Genomic DNA, 20,123 nt, shown 5'->3' with positions numbered 1-20,123 from the left:
CCTTCATTTACCTACTTTAAAAAGTAGCAACAATCCATATTTGTAACCATTTCAGCTAGAGTTATTGCAGTGATTCAAATTTACATATTGCTCCCATGGGACTTATAAACACACCTGGAAGACCAGGGTTAACCCCATGCATTGGGTGGAAGCAGCAGAAAATGGGCCCAGCTGCTGTGGATATAAAAGCAGGGAGAGGGAGGGGCAAGTCCTTGGGAGAAAGTGGGAGAGGGCAGCTAAACCAAGCTGTGCTGTTGGAAAGCAAGGTAAAGGCCTGGGATGTGGGTGCTGGTGTCTTGAGATATGGTTGTATGTGACTGGGGTGGAGGAGAGCTGCTGCTCTTCAGAGCAGAGAGCTCTTCTGGGATGCAGCAGTGGGCCCAGGTTTAATGATTCCAGTCGCTTTCTGAAAACTACTTCTGTGTTTATGGAAGTACACCTCACTTCCATGGTGTAATTATAGATGTGTTCTCCTCTGAAAGTGTTTAGTAGGTGCTTCTGTGGTGTGGCAGCTCTCTGTGTTGTGCTGGAAGTGAGGAAACACACGGCTTTGAGGCAGTGAGGAAAGTGAGGGGGCACTGCTTTGAGGCAGCGAGTTCCAGTGTGCTGRAAGTGAGGGAAGCACTGTTGTGCTTTCCTGTGAAGAAACACAGGTTTCCTGTGTGTGAAATGCAGTATTTGGTASGGAAGGTTGTTCCCAGCATTGCATCCGTCTCAGATGGGTGTTTCTTGAGCTGGTTGTAGCTGCCTGGAATGGGGTTGTTTGTGTCCCTTCCCTGAAGTTAGTATATGGACTGGCTTGCTTTATGAAGCTACTCTGGAGAAGAAAGATATGACTCTATTGTGTAAGATGGAACAAAACATGAGGTCTGCCATATTGCCCAATCTAGTCTTGTAGAATAGGTGGCTTTTTTTCTTACTTATTTGCAACAAATTACAGAATTTTTTACCTTTCTCCTGCTTGCAGCAGGAGAAAGYTTGTCTCTATAGCTTCTGTCTTCTAGTTGTAAGTCTTCTCTTACTCTCTTCAGAGAGTGCCCCACACCCTGGACCTTCCTGTGGATATCAGCTTGCTTAGACTTTCTCCAAGCTTGTGGTGTGGCTTTGTASTGGGGAAACCTCTTACAGCAGAGCAGGCTCAGTGCATTTGGGTTCATTCTTCTCCATCCCTGGGGCCATCCTCTGTCCAGCCCAGGCTGCAGCTGGCTTTTGCTTGTGCTCTGCTTTAATAAAACATATGTACACTGTGTTTAYACTAACCTGTGCAATGAACCCCTACCAGCAAGGCAGTATCTATAGCAGGTATGTTCAAGTGGAGAAATGGGAGGAAAGAACAGTACAGGACAAAATATGAACTTAGTGGGTCTCAAAACTTTACTTTTCATAAGTATACTAGTCAAAGACTTCTTTTTTTTTTAATTTCCTTTCCCCACACCCCAGTTTATTCTCCCTTTGAGCTCCCATCTGCTTGGAAATAACAGGAACTTGTAACATGTATTTATAACTGTATATGTTCCATACTTTCATGTTGCTGAYTTGTTCTGATTTGGCTATGTATACTTTGGCTTATTGACTTGAAAGTAATGGCTGAAACAGATGATATAGGAGCCATTAATTGTGAATTTTTTTTTTTAAAAAAAGATACTATTGTAAGGATACTCTAGTCTCTTCACTAACAATACTCTAAAYGCTTGTACTTGTCCCATAACTCTTGATTAGGACCTTGAAGGAGATCCTGATAATCAGTACAGCTACAATAATGACAGAAGAGCTCAGCCCAGCAGGCTACTAAACTGAGCGAATTGGTAACCAATCAGTTATCCCTCATAAGGGAAACAACTACTTTGCATAAGAAAAGATTAATGTAAAATGTAAKTGTTGCTTTAATAGAGCAGGATTATTCATTATCATTTGATTTCATACAGCTGTAATCCTAATTAGATAGAAGGCTGCACATCAGATCTACAAGCCTAGTTAATCCTATACATTCTGGTTCCTCAAATATTTATTCTGAAGACACAGCTAATGGTTCRGTGTTGCCTTTTTGTCAACAATAATGAGATTTGCTACACATTCTAAATTAATGTTTTCTTGAGGCTAACTAGGATACATATAATGCATGTTTTACACAACTTAGAGCAATGAACTAAATGGATCAGACATAGGATACAAATGAAAATTTCTGTCTAATTCTTGCTGTATTGTTATTTTTATATTGGACTGGATCACAAAAAGCTGACTCTGTACTAGGAAAAGTGTAGTAACTTAAAGAAAAAACAAATTACTAACAGTAAAAGTTACCCTCCTTAGTCACTAATGGAACATAGAAAGGAAATGGGAAGCTTTCAGTAAATTTCCAGTGCTTGGGTTGTGTTGGATTTAACAAGGGAATGTTATGGGCTTTGTGTAAAAAGTATGGATTCAAGGTGAAATAGCTTATTTTGAAGATTTGGTATTGTTTATCAAAAAAGTGGTTGGAAAACAATAACACTATAGACATGAATTTTTATTTTTCATCTCCAGGTTCTTAAGAACCATTTATCCTTACCTAGAAGGTAGCATATTGTCTCCCAGTTCTAAGTTACTCAGAAATTGGTAAGCAGTTTGTGTTTCCTGTTTCAAATCCTATGTGCACACATCTAAATACCTTCCTTAATGACTCTAAGTATGTATTTGCTCCTCCTAAGCTCACAGAAGAGCTATATTTGAATATGCTTATACATACATCTTCAGGATCAAGGATCTGTACCTCTTTGTAACGTTTTTGGTCTTTAGCTGTGTGTTTCATACTGAACTGAAAAGGCACAGCAAAAGAAACTCATTTGAAGAGAAACGTTGTGTGCACAAAGGATAAAGCTTGCCTATTGTGTGCTAAGACTCTCATCAAAACTGAAAATGAAATGTAAAAAATCTTAGGTGTTTTCCAAGATTTTTTGTTGAGCAGCCACCTTTTGTTATGTATGTAGCTATATACATTAACATATCTTAAATTATGGAAGTAATTTGGTTTTGGGAGTTGATTCTATATTTAATATTAWCCTATGTTCTTAACACTGGTTTATCTGTTTTGTTTGCTTCAGACAGTTTGCTATACAGCTGTGTTCTAGTGTCCTGTATCAACTGCTGTAGTTTACATGATTAAAAACACCTTTCTCAGTATTTTGCATTTATTCTAGCTGAAAGGTTATGGTGGCACATGTAGCAAACTACATGCTGATGGTATTTAGAAAGGCAACTGCATTGTTTGGTGAGGGTAATTATTTTAGAAAGCTGGCTATCTTTTTTTCAAGGGAAATAGGCTGGAATGCTGGAKACCATCAGATACTCTACTTATTTTATGGCTGTCTGGAGATGGAGGRATTTTTACTTTGAAGATTGCAGCACTGAAAACTGCTGTTAGGATCCGCTCAAGTCACCTGCAGCACTTTCTGTGTTACAGAGTATGGACTGAATAAACTCTTCCTAGCCATTTGCTATAATCAGCATCATACAAATGTGGTTGGGTTCTTGGTGCAGACTAYGGACAGGAAAGCAAAATCAAAGTCTTATTCTGAATGGCAGCAACTCTTTACAACAAACTTTCCTCTTTAGGTTACAATATTTAGGAAAAGACTTCGGTTATTTGCAATCARCAGCATGTAATATTCAGGTAAATAGCACAAAGGTTTAAGTAAAAGTCTTTCAGCAAAGAACATATCTGAATACAAGTAATTTCATAGGGAGAATAAGGCTTAATTTCATTCTTTCTTCACAGTAAGAACACTCCTATTGGGAAATGTGGCAAGTAAAACTGTTAAAAGCACATGGATAACTTTGGTGGTAATCTCTAGCTCTTAATACATTTTTGTAGTAGTAATATGTCTACAAATCCTGCCTACATGTTAACACTCTATGCCTATGTTGGAGCAGTACCTTTAATTTTAGAATTCTGACACTTGTGAGTATTGCCAATTGCTTTACCTCATCTACAATTCACATGAGAGCTAGTTTATACCAGAGACAGTTTACGATGTATCTTTACTTCTATCTTGCCCATTTTTTAATGTTTTGGCTTACTAATGCATGACATAGTGGAGCACCACTTAGTGCTGATTAATATTAGTGTCACAAAACAAGGGACCTGCAAGAAAAAAAAATCACTCCTTTGAAAGGATGATAAATAACTACTCAAACCTCTAACGACATTAGATGTTAATATGTTCCCGAAATGAATCTGTTGCAAGAGGTGTTTGCAGCAAGAGTAACCCAGAAAGCATGACCAATTGAAACCCAAGCATGTTAATGCATTTCAGGTATCCTTCAGTGTGAATGACTCTTGAAAGTCCTGTGCTACTTTACAAAGGAAAATGATGCTGCATGTGCAGTAAGGACAGCAGGGAGCCTCTTGAAGGAACAATAAACTCTGAGGGTTTTTAAACATGCCTAGATTTATCAAGAAAGATACAAATTTTTATTGCGGCTGCTGACCTTCTCCAAAGGAAAACTAGCAACAATGAAGTGAAGGCTTTAAGTCAAAAAGAGGTTGAGAGAGRGATACTGGATACTTTGGCTGGTACAATTATACCATTGCAGAGCTCTTYGTGATCAAAACATTGTTTCTGTCCTTCATATGGCTGTTCTGCAATAAACTGAGAACCCAGAGGCATTCAGATGTCTCTGCAAACAGTGCAGCAGGAGGACAGCTATCTCTGTACCTCTTGTAGAAGATGCTTCTGGTGAGTTACCAGAAAATAGTCTGAAATCTGAATGTTGCTTTAACTCCTAGCAGTTCCTGAATTATACCAGCTGACGCACTATGACTAATATATCCCTGAAAACCCTAACCTGCAACATCTGTGTGGTTTGCTTTRCTTATTAAATGGATATGAGTGTTAACATGTGAATAGCAGTGAGTCCTCTATGAGAGGAAATTGGTATCTTGAGCAACCTGGAGAACAGAGATGTCTCCTAGCAGGAGCTTGGACGGGGCATAGGTTTTGGGACTGAGTATGGTCTTGCCTMAAAGTAAAATGAAGTGCAATTAAGTTTTGGGATTTAACTATATGTATATGTAGCCACTGAATCTTAGTCCTAAGGTTCTGTGTGTGGTTTTGTTCGTTTTTTTTAATTGGAGCTGTACAGAGAGAGGTTAATGCAGCAGAGTATGTGTTGGGGGGAAAAAGATAAAAGCTGTCCTGCACCAGGTAAAATATTCTCAACTCTCAATACCTTGAATATGGAGGTGTGTCACTTCATAGTGACACAGACGGTTGGCCAAGTCATCTCATTATTGATGTTATGTAGAATACTACTTGCCACCAGACATGGTGGTGGTCGACGGCCCTCTTGAGATGGGCATGAGAATGTTATCCTTGGAAAAAGGCAAGGAAACACTTAAATCTCCCTGATACACAAAATCTTKTTAGCCCTGATGAATGAAAATATTTTCAAATAAGAAATAAAAGGTTATATTTTCCTCTGTTGGGCAAAATGACTCCATTGCCAGAGAAAATACATATTACTAAACACAGTATTACTGAATAGGACTCTAACAGCTTACTTAGAAAACATAACAAAGCTTCTTACTCCTTATTTTGAAACATTGAGAAGGAAACTTTTGAACCAAATGCTAGCAGAGGGATAACAAATACTTATGGAAGTTTGTGCTCTGAAGCCTAGATAAATTCACATATTCCACTGGTTTTGCCTGAAGCACCTCTCAATAATGACTTGCCTTGAGGCTTCTTCCCTCTCTCCAGAGTGAAATACCTAAAGCACAAACATAAGTATTGAAAGATGAAACAAGGCTTTCCAGCTTGGGAACTTCAGAGACTTYTCCATTACTGTTTTACTTTCTTACTTTTTTCAAAGTGCAAGTTGGAAAGGCTAAACAGAAAACAGAAATATTTATTTCAAGTGCTTTTAGATAAACAGTTTGGTTTAGTTTAAATCACTAAACTAATATCAATGTACTGATGTTATATGTTAACTGTGTGTTAACACATAACACACACTTACCTTGAAAATACAGGAATATGAATCTTTTAGCATCATAGAATCATAGAATCATAGAATGCCGAAGGTTGGAAGGGACCTCAGAGGTCATCGAGTCCAACCCCCCTGCTCAAGCAGGGTCACCTAGAGCACGTGGCACAGGGCTGCATCCAAGCGGGTTTTAAAGATCTCCAAAGAAGGAGACTCCACAACCTCTCTGGGCAGCCTGTTCCAGTGCTTTGTCACCCTCACNCATATGACACTCCCCCTCCCCCTTCCTGCTTAGTTTAAAGCTCTCCTAATGAGATTGGCCAGCCTTTTGGCAAATACCCACCTGCCCTTCTTGGTGAGGTGGTTTCCACCATGCTCCACTAGCCGGTGGTCGTCAAACAGAGTCCTATGGTCATAGAAGCCAAAACCCTGTTGCCAACACCAGCGGCGCAGCCAGTTGTTGATTTCACCTATCCGTCTTCTCCTACTTAACTTGATACTTAACTCATATACTTAACTTGATGCAGAAGTGGGGGGGGGAATGTTTTTTCATGTTACTGTTACCTTGTATAATCCTGTAGCCAGCTGGGGTTAATGTACAAAATGGAATTATATTTTATGGCATAGGTAGATCAAATAAAAAAATGTTCCTCAAAGGCTTGTTTCCCTGTGGGACAAACAAGTCTATGGTGGATTTATATGACAATGGCCAAAGAAAGTAAAAAAAATAGGTCTTTTGACCTACCCTTTGCTTGTGGAGGGTGGTTGTGGATGTTGGACAGTCCGTGTCCATGCATGTGTCAGAGCTGAGCTCAAGTGAGAAGGTATAAGATCAGAATAAGTCTCTAAATCTTATATTAGTGACTTACCATGTTTAAGGTGATCGGGGACTTTAAGGCCTTGAAAAGASTCCACAATGGATGTTGACAGGATACTTGTTTCATATTGCTCCCAACATCATTAAGTATGGGATGTTGTGTTAGTACTTTCTAATCTTCATAAATGTTGACCCAGAATTTTAAATATAGGTATAAAGCAGTTTGTCTAACTGGAGGTTTATTGGATTAAAAATGAATGTTGTCTGATGAGACTGGGCTTYGCTTTGATTCTGTTCACCTCACAGTCTAAGCTGCAGCTAAGACAATGCTGGGTTGTTCCATCTCTAGAAGCATCATAGCTGACAAAGGTTGTTGGAGATCTGTGGAGACCCTCCACAGCACATGCTAGAACAGTTGGTTTATCAGTTCTTAAACATCCGAGACAGAATCTGGAACTTATTCTTTCCTTCAAAGCAAAGTGGTGGTACGAAGCATGCAGTTACCAAATAATGATTCCCCACCCCAGTATTTTTCTTAACAGTAGTTGAAAAACCTATGATATCTTGTTTGGTTTCTAAAGTATAGCTCAAAACCTTACAACAAGCTTCACAGGAAAATCTTGCCACTCTGGACCCATGATAATGAGGAAGTCTTGAAGAAACACCCATTATAATGAACTTTATTTGAATGTTTGACCATTGTGTATACTCTATGAATAATTTTAACACTTTCTAATAGGATCTTTATGGTACATTTCTATAAATTAAGCATTCATTGCATAAAACTGCACTCATGTGTCTGTCAGCATACTATATAACTTATCACAAAAACAGATAAACCAATAAAATATTCTTGAATACATGTAACATTGGTAATCAGATAATAAGTAACAGCTTATCTTCAGGAAACAGCTCTAAATGAATCCCTCTTGATTTCATTTAATTAAGAAGCTGAAAAGGAAAAAAAAAATTAAGTGCTGAAAAATGCATATAAAATATGGCATCACAATTATTTTTAACAGAATTAGCAAGTACTTCAAAACACTCATTTGAGAAGTCATTCAAGACATGCATGATGATCTCTTAAATTTTTATATCCCATTAAGTAATAGCTAAGCAAGCATGAAAGTTATCAAAATAAATAAAAGTTGAGTGACTGAAACTTAAATTTTCCTATTAATTTTTTTAAARGCAAAATGTACTTCAAACACCTTTTCTCTTCAATCAAGTTCTATTTAAGTGAGAACTGCCTCTCCCAGGTTTCAGATTCATTCAGGATGTTCTTCCTTCACTGTTAAATTGGCCATGGAGTAGGGAGAGTCTAGAGAACTTGGCAAGGCTCAGCAGGGCTGCAGACATTTAGATTCTTTTTGCTTGGAACAAAACTTCATACTTTGAAATTCTTAAAGTTATGATAAGCMATATATGTATTTTTAAAATACTTTAGCAAAGAGTTATTTTACAAAGCGAGAAGTCTTGTATATGGTCATAGTTCACACTATTGTATTGAATGGAGGRGTGTCTTTAACATCACTGCCTCTAGCTTTCCATAACACAACTTCCATTGCCTTACAGATGTATGGTGTGCTCTAGCAYACATGTTGTAGTAACTTGTCAGTTTTCCATTCATGCCATAATTGCTTAATCATTRCAAAACATCCATAAAAAAGCAAGCATAAAAGACTGTAAGCATAAAAGACAGTATCAGTATAAAGAYTTCCCCACTGCAAGAAGTTGACAAGCTTGCTAGGCAAGATAGGTAAGCCAAGACAAGAGATGGCWGCTGGCTGGAAGCTGGATGGTGAAGTTGATGTCTTTCCACCTTCCAAATCAACAACAACTGCACAAAGGTGGAAACTGTTAGGTGCTGAATGAAGAAGTAAGAGAAGGCTGTGCACGCCCCAGCTCAGAAAGGTAATCCAGACCTGTGTTAGTGGTATGAGGCCATGTATAGGAAAAAGAGTAACAGTGGGGTGCATGTGGTGAAAAGAGTGAAGGGCTGAAGATTACAATGGAAAGGAACATAAATTTGCTAATTAAAGATTGAGTGATGTGCTTATCTTGTAGAGAAAGATAGTCACCAATACTGTAAATTTCATGTGTCATTTTGGACAAACAGACTGCTGCCATATTTATTGTTCCTTACAGTCTGCATACAGAAAGACTATCTTCAGCTATTAAGAGAGAACACAGACAAGGTAAACACCTAAAACTATGTAGAAGACAATAGCCAAAAATGGAGGGAGAAGGAAAAGTTTCTGAAATATCAAGGTGATAAATTGGATAACATTATGTTGGAGCAAATCTGAAAGCAAACAAAGCCCCACCATGTCTGATTATGGAAAGCMGGAGAAAACAATAGAAAATGATGGCCAAACTGTTGCCTTTCAGACATCAACTAATCCTACTTAAGTAGAGCAGACAAGAATAAATTGCAAAGTCATGAGAAGATTTATGGGAAAGCCATAAAAGTRTTTTTATTTTTATTTAGYTTTTTTTTTTAAAAGCTATGAGTGGCAATCGCATGAAAGTGGATCTGCATAAACTTGGTAAGGTGTTAGATGGTTTGCCAAGCAAAGAGGACTGAGCTATTTCCTCTGGTATTTCAGCAAGTATTTCTGGGCAGTTTCTGAAACATATGTGATCTAGCCAAATTAGAAGAAAATACAAAAAATGGTAAATTTAAGAATCACTGTCTGGACAAATGTGTACTATTCTCATCTTATAGAGCAATCCTGATTTCTTCAGATTTGAAGATAGCTTTCTATGTGTTATGTTATAGAATTGAATTTAAATATTTATTAGAAGTAGATTTATCAGTTCATAAAATATAAGTCAGCTTAATTATGCATGAAGCCCATATGGATAATACACCATCTAAAAAGCTCTATTAATAATCTTGATTAATAAATTAAATTTCAACAGTCTGCAAATACCATTTGTCCTATTTGCTAACATTTTACCTGTAGATTTTAAATAACTACTCAATTATAATCATTTGTATTTTTCAAATGCTCAATATTATGCAAGATTTTATTACTGAAATAAACTAAATTATGATAAGAGTGGACATTTATCATATTTGGTGTATGAAAGAAATTTTACACCTCTAGGGCATCCTGCAATTTGTCTTTTTTTGATGCATTGGCTGTTTCAATTTAAGCAATAAATGAATACTTCATGTCTGATTTAACTTTTAYGTCTCTTTAAAAGCAAGCCGTCCCTTACTTAGTAAGCTTTCTTGGAGCTTAGTTTCCCTTTTCTGTTAGTAAATACACAACATATTTTTCCATTCTATTCATATATAGGTCTGAAAAATGATTATCTATAATAAAGTCTTATACAAGAATATGTACAAGACTTAAGGCTRTCTTTTCAATACTAACCTGATAAAATGGATAAAAAGGACAATCTGATAATGAAGTACTTAATAGCGCTTATCAAAAAACCTTAAAGCACTGAAAGCAGCTTAATGAAAAAAATAGATGAAAATTCAAATTTTCATGTTTACAAATCTAAAATCAGTTTTAAAAACCTGCAGATGGTGAGACATGTTGACTTGAAAGCATAACTGGAGATGTCAACAATAAAGGAATTGTTCCAAGAAACTCACCCACAAACACAACACGCATTAGCTGGCAAATTTCAGTTAGTGCTCAAAAAAACATTGAGAGACCTTTTCAAGCACCAGTAAATAGATACCACTCCTATCTGTCTGTCTTCCAGAAGAAATCCATGTTGTAAATATTTACACTCCTATCATTCCTTAGCTGAAGCTGCAAAGCTGCTCTTATAGAAGCTGGTTAAAGTTTAAATGTATTGGGTAACATCTTGAAACTATTTATCATATTGGTGTCAAGCAAAATTTATCTTTGTCTTGGGAGATACTTAAACCTGTTTTGAATAGATTTGATTTTTAACTAAGAAAAATAGCAAAGATGAGGTGATAGTAATTGCCTAAAGCATGTAAAATATCATAGTCTATAGTAATACACTGACGTTTTAATCCATATTTATGGTCTTTCACTATTCTTCTGAACAGTCTTTAATACTAGTGCTTTCTGGACTGCAATTACTTAATGTGTAATTTCCCTAGAACCTTCCAATCTCAGTTTTTCATTTTCAGGCTCTTTTTTTGACTGGCAGTTATCTTATCAGTCATGGTTTTGGTGTATAGTTAACTTTCTTTCTTTCTCTTGTAGTTACTTGACCAATAACAACAACAACAAAAAATCTATGCTAATATGAGTTTATTGCTCAATCACTTAAATACTTAATCCCTGAAAAGGAGTGGAAAGACCTTTCCAAAAGACTCTCTTGAATAGAGCAACACTCCTGCATAAAGAGTAAATACTCAGCTTGTAAAGTGACATTTCTTTGATAACTGTTGAAATAGAACATTATTTAATTAATGATAGCAATTAAAATAAAAGGCTTAGCAACAGGAAAAAAATCCATCATGCTCCTGTTCTTGTTTTTATGTGGGCATCAAAAGTCCTTGCTATGGTAAAAATGGCTATGAGAGGCATTTCTTACATGCTGGATTAGTATTCATCATGATTCTATTTATTTAGTAAGAAACTTCCATAATGGGATTTATGAGTGTAGCCTATTGTTATTTGTCTCACCTGGGTCAAAAAAATACATTATACAAATATATATTCTGAGTGTATATTTCTATGGGTATTTTACCTGAACATTCATAAYGTTTTATCCAACCTAAGTCTTGGGAAAAAAAATACACTATGGAAGGAAGAAACAAAAACCTTAACTGGAAAATGTCTAAGAAGGATGAAAAAACAAAAGTGCTACTCCTCCTCCCTGCTGACACGCATGTATATATTTATATATATATATATACACACACACACACTCCTAAAGAGCACATTTACAGATGTGTGCTTTTATTAGGACTCTCCTTTATTCTTTTGTCACTGTAAAGAACAATGACAATGGCATTACAGAGGTGAAGCAAAACATGCAAAAAACAAGAGACTGGTAATGTTGTTAGARGAGGAAATAACAGTCCTTCTTCAGTCTTTTAACTCATGATTTATTTTCATCCACCTTTATTCTGTTCTATCTTTACAAGATGCAGGTCAGTGGTGAGAAAAAGGATGCACAGCAGGCTCTGTTGCTTTTTCAATTTTTACTGATGCATGCTGCTTCACAGAAGACTTATTTGGCTGTTCAGTGACAAGAGTACACAGGTAATTTAGTTTATTTGACTTTCTTTGAAATGTGACAGTAAAGTTGATGCTTGAAAATGTGTATATAACAGTGAAATTTCAGTTTTCTTTAAATACTGCTTTAGGCATGCCAACATAAAGATTTTCTTTTTTTTTTTTCCTTTTTTAACTGACAGATCATTAGTATGCCTTGCTGTTAGTATTGTTAAAGGCAAAGCTTTGCCAGCCTGAGGAACAAGAGGAGCTGTAACACAATATACCATACAAAGACTGATAGTTTCAAGGCGAAATCTACAACCAGTGAAAGTAAAAAGACAGATTTCACATCTGAAGATATAGCTGCTCTGGGATTCTGCTGAAGATGCTAAGGAAATCAAACAAAAAGATACATGTATACAAGCATGCATGACTTCTTTTAAAATAATGAGATGAAATTAAAGGGGCAAAGGGAGAAGAAAGGAGTTAATATTCCCCTCAAGTGTTCTGCATGCTCACTTCATAAAAATTATTTCAAGCTATATACRTATATCCAGTAGAAGCTTCTCTTCTTAAGAAACAGTATCTGGTTTTGTAGAAAAMAAGCTTTTCCATGAAGACGGCATGGTTGAGATTGCTGAAGTGTGAAAGAATCAACAGCATGTYTATTTACAATAGTGCTACAGAAAATGGGGTCAGAGCTCCCCAAGAGAGATGTGGAAACCTCAAAGATTTAATGCTGAAAGGAACAGATAAGTAAACAACTCATTTGGAAACKAGCAAATGAAAGGCACGCACAATTTATTCTTTTATGAACTTCCTTGATGGATGGGTATTACTGACTAGCGAGCTGCAATAGTGAGTTTACTTAGCTCCTTACAGCAGAACTTCGTTTATGGATCTAAAAATTCCTTCATAGTAACAGTATGATGTTATGATGTAGCAACACCTGATTATAGCAGGGTTGTGATGTATCATTCCTTATAGCACCATCCTGGAATTCTTCCGGTCTCTTCTTTATTTTAGCACAGGAATAGGTGCACTTTTCTTAAATGTGCATTGTGCATTTAATTACATTTCTTGAACTTAAACCTTTAACAGAATTCATAAGTTCACTCTCTCTCTCCTTTTGTTTTCCTGCTTTTTGGTTTTCTTCACTCCTATCTTGGATACTAAGTGGACGCTTGGACACTTTGAAGTCTGCATTTAGTATCTAACTTCTGCTAGACATTCCATAGAAAAGATAGGTAAATTTGAAAAATTTAAAACTTAAAAGTGGCTTCCAGAATCTCTAGTACTTTGTAAAATATAGATGCAATCGTGAAAATAGAAAATCTGTCCCCCTGAAAACATACAACAAAGAGAAAACTCAATATTACTTAAAATATCTTACACATAGGAAAAGTGAAATCTGTCACCCCAAACTTCCCCAAGGCTACAAGGTTGTCTCTAGAAGGCAGAGGAAGAGGCTGAACAGACTATCCCAGAATACAAATTATCAGCTAGAGAGTAACAAAACTTTGCAATATCAGACAGCTGGTATCTTTATAGACTTCTCTTGACAGAAAAGAGCAAAAAGCAGGARCAGACCTGTGACTATTGCAAGAGGAAGAGTTTTCCTATCTTGAATATGTATTATTGAATGACAGAAACAAATCTACGATAATCTAGATTAAATGTCATTGACACTTGAGAATAGAATAATAAAACACTTTAGTAGGTATGACAGCAAAAGCTAGCAGAAAAAAAAATTGTTATCTTAAGAGTGAGATAGGTTTAGTTGGATATAAATGACATACATGCTTTCAAGCATTTCAAAAACAAAAAACAAACAAACAAAAAAACCCTAAGGCCTCATGTACTTATCTTAAGTGTATATTTGTTTAGGGTAATACAACGGAAGTACATAAAATGTTAGTTGCCTGTGAGAATTAACAAGAAAAAGGGTGAAAATGGAACAGAGAGTAAGGCAAAAGGAAGAAAGGCATAGTTTCAACTATGATCAGAAACTAATAGCTTGAGAATGCTGTCTAGGAGGAGATCAAGTAGAAGAACTTTTCCTCATGAAAAAATTTAAAACAATGGAAGAGAAAGATAAAAAGGTCTCTATTTTGTTCTACAAACTTGATGACTAGGGAAATGTCATCATACTGCAAAGYAGCCTGGTCCATTACTTCTAAATCACTGCTGACTTTGCTTAACTGCACCTTTCCCTGTTTCYTTCCTCTAGCTAGGCTTTTTCCTTTTTTCTGAAAATGATGACAGGATCATGAGAAAACGATACAGACCATCCATCTCTGTTCATGACTAAAAATACTCTTTTAGATTACTTAAAAAGAACAGGACAGCTGATGTGCAGATGTAAATCAGAAGTCTAGAGTATAGATAACCTGCCGGCCAAAAGCATCTACCTACACAATGCTGAAAAAAGGAGAAGGAACTCAGTGTTAAATCAKAGCTCAGCACTACATACTGGATTATTTATTGTGTCTTATATCTACCTATATTATAGCTAAAATGTGTGTATAAAAAGATAGGCAAATAAATATTTAGTAAAGGTCTAAAAATTTGAGCATGTGTTTCTTTTTGCATTTTCTCTGGAGTACTTGTAGATGCAATGTTCTGTGCTCAAAAGTGTTGGTCTCCAGTAGTAACCATGTTAATCTCATCAGCTTTCAGACCTTCTTGGTTTGCTTGAATGAATCATTATTCTTATTGCTTTGTCCAACTAGCCAAGACTTCAGTGACTTTAGCTGTTAGCTAAGATGTTGTTAAAACATACACAATGTCATTAAAATATATAAAAAGTTATCTAAGGTGATAATGCAATAAAACATTACCTATAGGGGTAGCCATGGTATTTGGAGCGGAATATTGACAACAGGAAGCTGAAGAAAAAGACCACCAGACCGAGGCCTACCAGGCAGATTACTGGAAAGAAAACAAATTTGTTTACTAGCACACAAAGGATTTGAATCTAGACTGTCTACAAAGAATATTATTTATGTCAATAAGTTTTGACATAATTTTGAGGGTTGCTGCCTTGCTACTGATGCTCACTATCTTTTGACAGGACTGCAGACACATGTGGAAATAATATTTATGGTTATTAAGCAAAATAGCTTGTCTATTTTCAAGAAAAGGGAATAGTAATTTGCAACTCAAATGTTTGTGGATGTAAACACCTTACTGCTGATAATGGATTTAATAACTCTGTAAATTATACATATCAAGCAATGTAATTTCAGGTATTTGCTTTTTCTTTCCAGAAAACAAATTATGTTTCGAAAAAAATCCTTTCACTAATTGAGTCATGTTCTCTCTAGTCAACTAAGGCTAATGGTGAAGGCAGTCTAGTAATTACCTTATCTAATTCCTAGTGGCTAAGACATTCCTTGTAATAAGATCTAAGGCTGGAGGCCAGATTATTTTTTCCCTATGAACTTGACAGCATACATCTTCAGGTTTTGAAGATAAGTATCAAYGATGTAAACCTTTTGATAGTATACACATGCAAGCACTTAGAGCCTTTTCAGGCTAAGAACAAATTAGGAAAATAAATGCTTAAATTAACAAATAAAGTTTGACGCCAATGGTACCTGGGCAGTAATAACATAAAACYTTTCAATCATGATAGCTGGTTCAACTGTGTGTGGAAAAAAGGCAGCATCTTACAAGCTGATGCACATAATGGAGATGCATTGCATCTCCATTAGATAATCTTTCAATTCTAGTGAACTAATATGAATTTAAAAGSTTCTCTTCTTATACTATATGTAGCTTAGTCAAACCTTTGCTATTTAATTGCAATATTCATGATTCAAATATGTTCTGGCTTTGAGTAAAGATGAAATAACCATCCAGCCTGTGAAACTGATAAATATTTTTCATTAAAACTATGTGAGAAATATATATTTTTTGCAATTATTTTGAGAAAACTACCTACATAAAACTGTTATACACTTCACTGTAAAGAAATAATGAGCTTTAAATACCATTTCAAAGTATGGATGAATAAACTGGCAAGTATAAACAGTGGAAGGCAGGTACACAGAAAGCTTTTGCATCAGGGTCACAAGCAGAACACAGTTTGAATTTGTGCTGTATCCCAGTGTTACTTCATTATGTCCGGCTTCACAGGCTTAGATGTCACCTTTCTAAGATGTCAGGTTCTAAGATTGCATTCTAAGGAAACTCATCTGAATGTCTCTCCTGCACTGGTATCAAACCTACTGTAAAAAAAAACCTTAGGAAATTAAGCACCTACGGCTCACAGAAGGAAACCACAAAATCACTGTAGGTGAAAATCTTCTGAGTACGGCATGAAAGATACTGAAAAATGAACTAAGAAAGAGCAGCAAAGCACTACAGAAAGTCAGGTATGTTTAAACATTCTTGAATTCCCTACATTAGAAAAGGGATAAATAAGAGAGGCTATGAAAAAAAAAACAGAAAGGCTGATGAATACATTCACATAAACTTATGTAAAAGGCTGTCTAAGAAGAAAGAGGCTGTGCAATGTAAGAATTAGGAAGTTTAAATCTGGACTTAAGCATTTCATTACCAAAAAAAAAAAAAGCTTCTAACTATTAAGAATGACAAAACATCAGGAAATGTAAAATTTAGACTTCAAGCTGACATCTTTTGGACACTAGCAACTAAGATATGTCCTATACCAGATCTTCTGTTGGGTTCTCACCATCCTTTGAGACACATGGAACTGGCAAAGTGTATCTAGTAAAATAATTTTCATACTTTTATGAATGTTGCCATCTTAAACTACTTAAATGCCTAAATTCATTCTAAAAATAATGTTTTGAAACTTTTATCATTATTTATCATTAATTTGCAATATAATTGAAAAGTCCAAAATACTTCATATTGTACAGTACTGCAGTGAGCAGATAGCAATTTCAAGCAGTAACTTGGCTATGGGTGCTTAAGATATTTTTATACTGTTGTAATTTTATGTGAATGCAGGTTTGATACCTGCACAGTTATACAGGTTTGATACTCTCTTATAGTCCATTCCACAAAAATGTAAAAACTTTTGGAAAAACTTTTGAAAAAAACATGTATATATATTTTTTTTAATTTCTTTTATTTGGGTAAATATTTTCTTAATTATACTAAAAGTAACTTACTTCTCCTTTTCCCAACATCGCCTTTGGATGTAGCAGCTTCATTCAGGAGTACCATTCCCATGGTGATAGCAGCATCTGTATCGCTATTGTCAAGGAAATAGCAGATGAGGATATCTCAAGAAAGCCACATCCTACAAACTAAAGCTTTCATAAAATAAAACTGTATATGAATACATAAAGTCCCATATGACACTGTACTGATCAATTATACTCACCTGTGGCAAAAATGTGCAACAACACTTTTATTGACCTCATATTCTACATAAGAAAGGAAAGATAATTGAATAAGTTGCAAATGCTGCAAGCGTGGCACAGCTTTGATCGTTACGAAAATGACCATTCCCCATACCTTGCAGTATGCTGTATCTTAAAAGAGAAGTATTATAGAAAATGAAGACTACAAAAACCAGAAAACATTGTGTTATTGCACAGTTCTCTTAATTCATTGATAATTTGATCCATGTAAAGCTGCTGAAGTGCTTTTAGATACACATTATCTCCCTTTTTAGTTTTATATTGCCTAATAATTCATCAGAGAAACATCTCAAAGGCTGAGTCCTGTCACTTTCAGTGTTTTACTGTCTAATTAAAAGTGCTACAAGTGTGAACAAGTACATAACGATAAAATAAATTCTCAAATGCAGCAACATCTTAAACCATTTACTTAATTGTTTATTTGAAACTATGAATAAAAAGCACGAAGGTTACTACCATGTTTAGCACCTGTTCTGAACAGGAGACATACATGAATGCCAGACTGAAGCAGAAGCACATCATGGGAGCTCACAATTTCAAAAAAATATTAACTTCACTTGGACTATACATATTTTGATAGTTTTTTAGCATGCTGCTATGTTCTTTGCTTATTCAAGTAAGTTTTCATTTCAAAAGACAGCTATTTTAGTGTCTCCTATTCACATAATAACCCATCTCACATCATCTTTTTTTTTTTATCTCCATGTTAGCAGATGCCTCCATGCTCTGCTGATGCTGTTATACCTTAGGAGACACACACTATTTTTAATTGTGTCTGCATCTTATTTGTGTCTTGGTTTATGTTTCAAGAAGGAGAATCAAACAGTAAGGTAATAAACTTGATCCTTAGACAAGACTTCTTCAAAAGGTCACATCAGACCTAATCCTGCAGGTAATGGAATTGTGCAATGTTGACTCCMACACTRATTTAAAAGGCATCAGAATTCAGCAACGATCGGTACTTTGAAAGTTAGCTAGTATCTTTAAATGCAGAGTTTGCAGACTAGATCTTTATTTATTTAGAAAATTCTGTAAAATACATATTCTAATAAAATAGTTCCTACTAAACTGAAGCAGACAATATGAAAAACACACACAAAAAAATCCAGAAACTGGACTTGACAAAACAGTCATTAACCAGACAATAATTAATCAGGTTAATTTAGTTTTTGAATTGCGTAATAAGAAAAGGAATCCATGAGACACTGTCAATTGAAAARGCAATAATTATTTTCTAAAAATTTGCTTGTTAAAATTCACTCACGAAGATATTTATGGAGCACAAGAGACAGAAAATCTCCTGTGATACTTATAGGAAGAAGAAATGGAAATACTTTCAAAAAAAAAAAAAAAAGAATAATTTATTTCTCTGCTTTCAAAAGTTAAAAAAGCATAAAAATGAATGAATGAAGAAAGCTGTAACAGGAAGGGCTCATTTAGGTTTATAGCAGTACTTCTGTTCTTGACTGAGTCTGGGAAAAAAAACAGAATTGAGGGCAACTTATCAGAACCTTTCAGGTAAGTGCTTGTCTCTGCAAAGATTTTAGACGGCTTCATAAGAGGAATTTACTTACTTGATTATCAAATGCAATACTGCACTTAGTAGTTGCACTTAAAGTAGTTCTTTGCCATTTCCCTTATCTGCTTGCTTCTGAGGAAAAAACAAAACAAAAAAACCCCAACAACACTAAAAAGACTTTTGGTAGACAACCCTTCCATAACAGAGGTCTTATTTTCTAATCTAGMTGTATTTTTAATCCCCTTTTCTATCCTCAGGTAGAACATCTTCACAAAAGGAACCGTCTTTTCTGCAGTGGAGAAATTTAGAGCAGATSGGTAACCAAGTGAACTCGGTTTACTTTTTTCTCCCTTTTGGAGTCTTACATTATCACTGCTAAGCTTCACTCACATGGTCACWATTTTTGCTTCAACTCTTGCTTTCTTTCATTGATGAGCTTGCAGCCTCACTTCGTTAAATTTTAGCTTCAGAGACACTAGTTTCATAGCTTTACATGGCAACACTCAGCATCTACTTTACAATGTTGAAATAAATATTCAGTATCACTGAGTTGTGATTTCAACGCAWTCATAAGCAGTTTACACAGAATATTTAGCTGAAGTCATATTTTTTTTGTTCCCTGTTTCTAATTTTATGCATATTAATATTCCATAAAGGAGAGTGATTGTCCTACCCCTGAAAATCACCTGTTACAAGATTATATTGCCCTTGAAGCACAGAATTTAAAGTTTTGGTAACTAGTTAATTGGACAGTTTCCTACACGAAAGAAAAAAACAGACATCAGAAGATTTATTTTCTAATTTATCTCCCYCATTGTGCATTATGAAACTATTCTGAAAAAAAGGAGAGAAATGTGTCATGCTGATAAACCACGGTAGCAAATATTTCAAATTCAGAGGTTCATATTTCCCGACAAATGTATTCCTGCCAATAATTTGTGTGTGTGTGTAAACTCAGTAGCATTTAACTTTTAATTTGGAATGATTTTATTTGTACACATTAAACTTCTGCCACCCCTTTTTGTAGTTAGCAAATGCTTTTCATAAAAATTGACAACACATTATTTAGCCAGGACTTTTGAAAAGGTTCTGAATGCTTTGATATAAGAGGAAGAACTATTTTAAAGGAGGATAAAAACCAGGCTCATCATTAAAATTTACAAGATGAAAAGATCAGCAGCAACGGAACATAACATTTAGCCCTGTAAAAACAAGACACCTGATTGGTAGTATTAAAAAAAAAAAAAAAAAAAAAAAAA

The 20,123-nt window shown here is 35.4% G+C and overlaps 1 protein-coding gene and 1 long non-coding RNA gene across 3 annotated transcripts in view; one reads left to right on the top strand and one right to left on the bottom strand.

Moving 5' to 3' along the window:
* Window positions 1-217: 217 nt before the first annotated feature.
* Window positions 218-14,379, top strand: LOC112942565. Its single transcript, XR_003248405.1, has 3 exons — window positions 218-266; window positions 11,874-11,991; window positions 12,147-14,379. It is a non-coding gene; the product is annotated as an uncharacterized LOC112942565 (long non-coding RNA).
* TUSC3 (tumor suppressor candidate 3) overlaps window positions 7,447-20,123 on the bottom strand; it is a 108,792-nt gene continuing 96,115 nt past the window's right edge. The window contains exons 8-10 of one of the 2 annotated variants that reach the window (XM_026033530.1): window positions 17,091-17,165; window positions 14,787-14,877; window positions 7,447-7,732 (exon numbers count right to left, since the gene is read on the bottom strand). In XM_026033530.1, coding sequence (XP_025889315.1) covers window positions 7,717-7,732; window positions 14,787-14,877; window positions 17,091-17,165 — 182 coding nt within the window. In that variant the 3' untranslated portion in view covers window positions 7,447-7,716. Of the gene's footprint in view, window positions 7,733-11,746; window positions 11,968-14,786; window positions 14,878-17,090; window positions 17,166-20,123 lie in introns of those variants that run through there. The other variant, XM_026033531.1, reaches the window with a different exon arrangement.

Source organism: Nothoprocta perdicaria, unplaced genomic scaffold (genome assembly GCF_003342845.1).
Source record: "Nothoprocta perdicaria isolate Ctin4 unplaced genomic scaffold, notPer1 scaffold_13, whole genome shotgun sequence".
Taxonomy (NCBI): domain Eukaryota; kingdom Metazoa; phylum Chordata; class Aves; order Tinamiformes; family Tinamidae; genus Nothoprocta; species Nothoprocta perdicaria.
The sequence above is the reverse complement of the archived record's forward strand: the minus strand, read 5'-3'. Positions and strand labels throughout refer to the sequence as shown.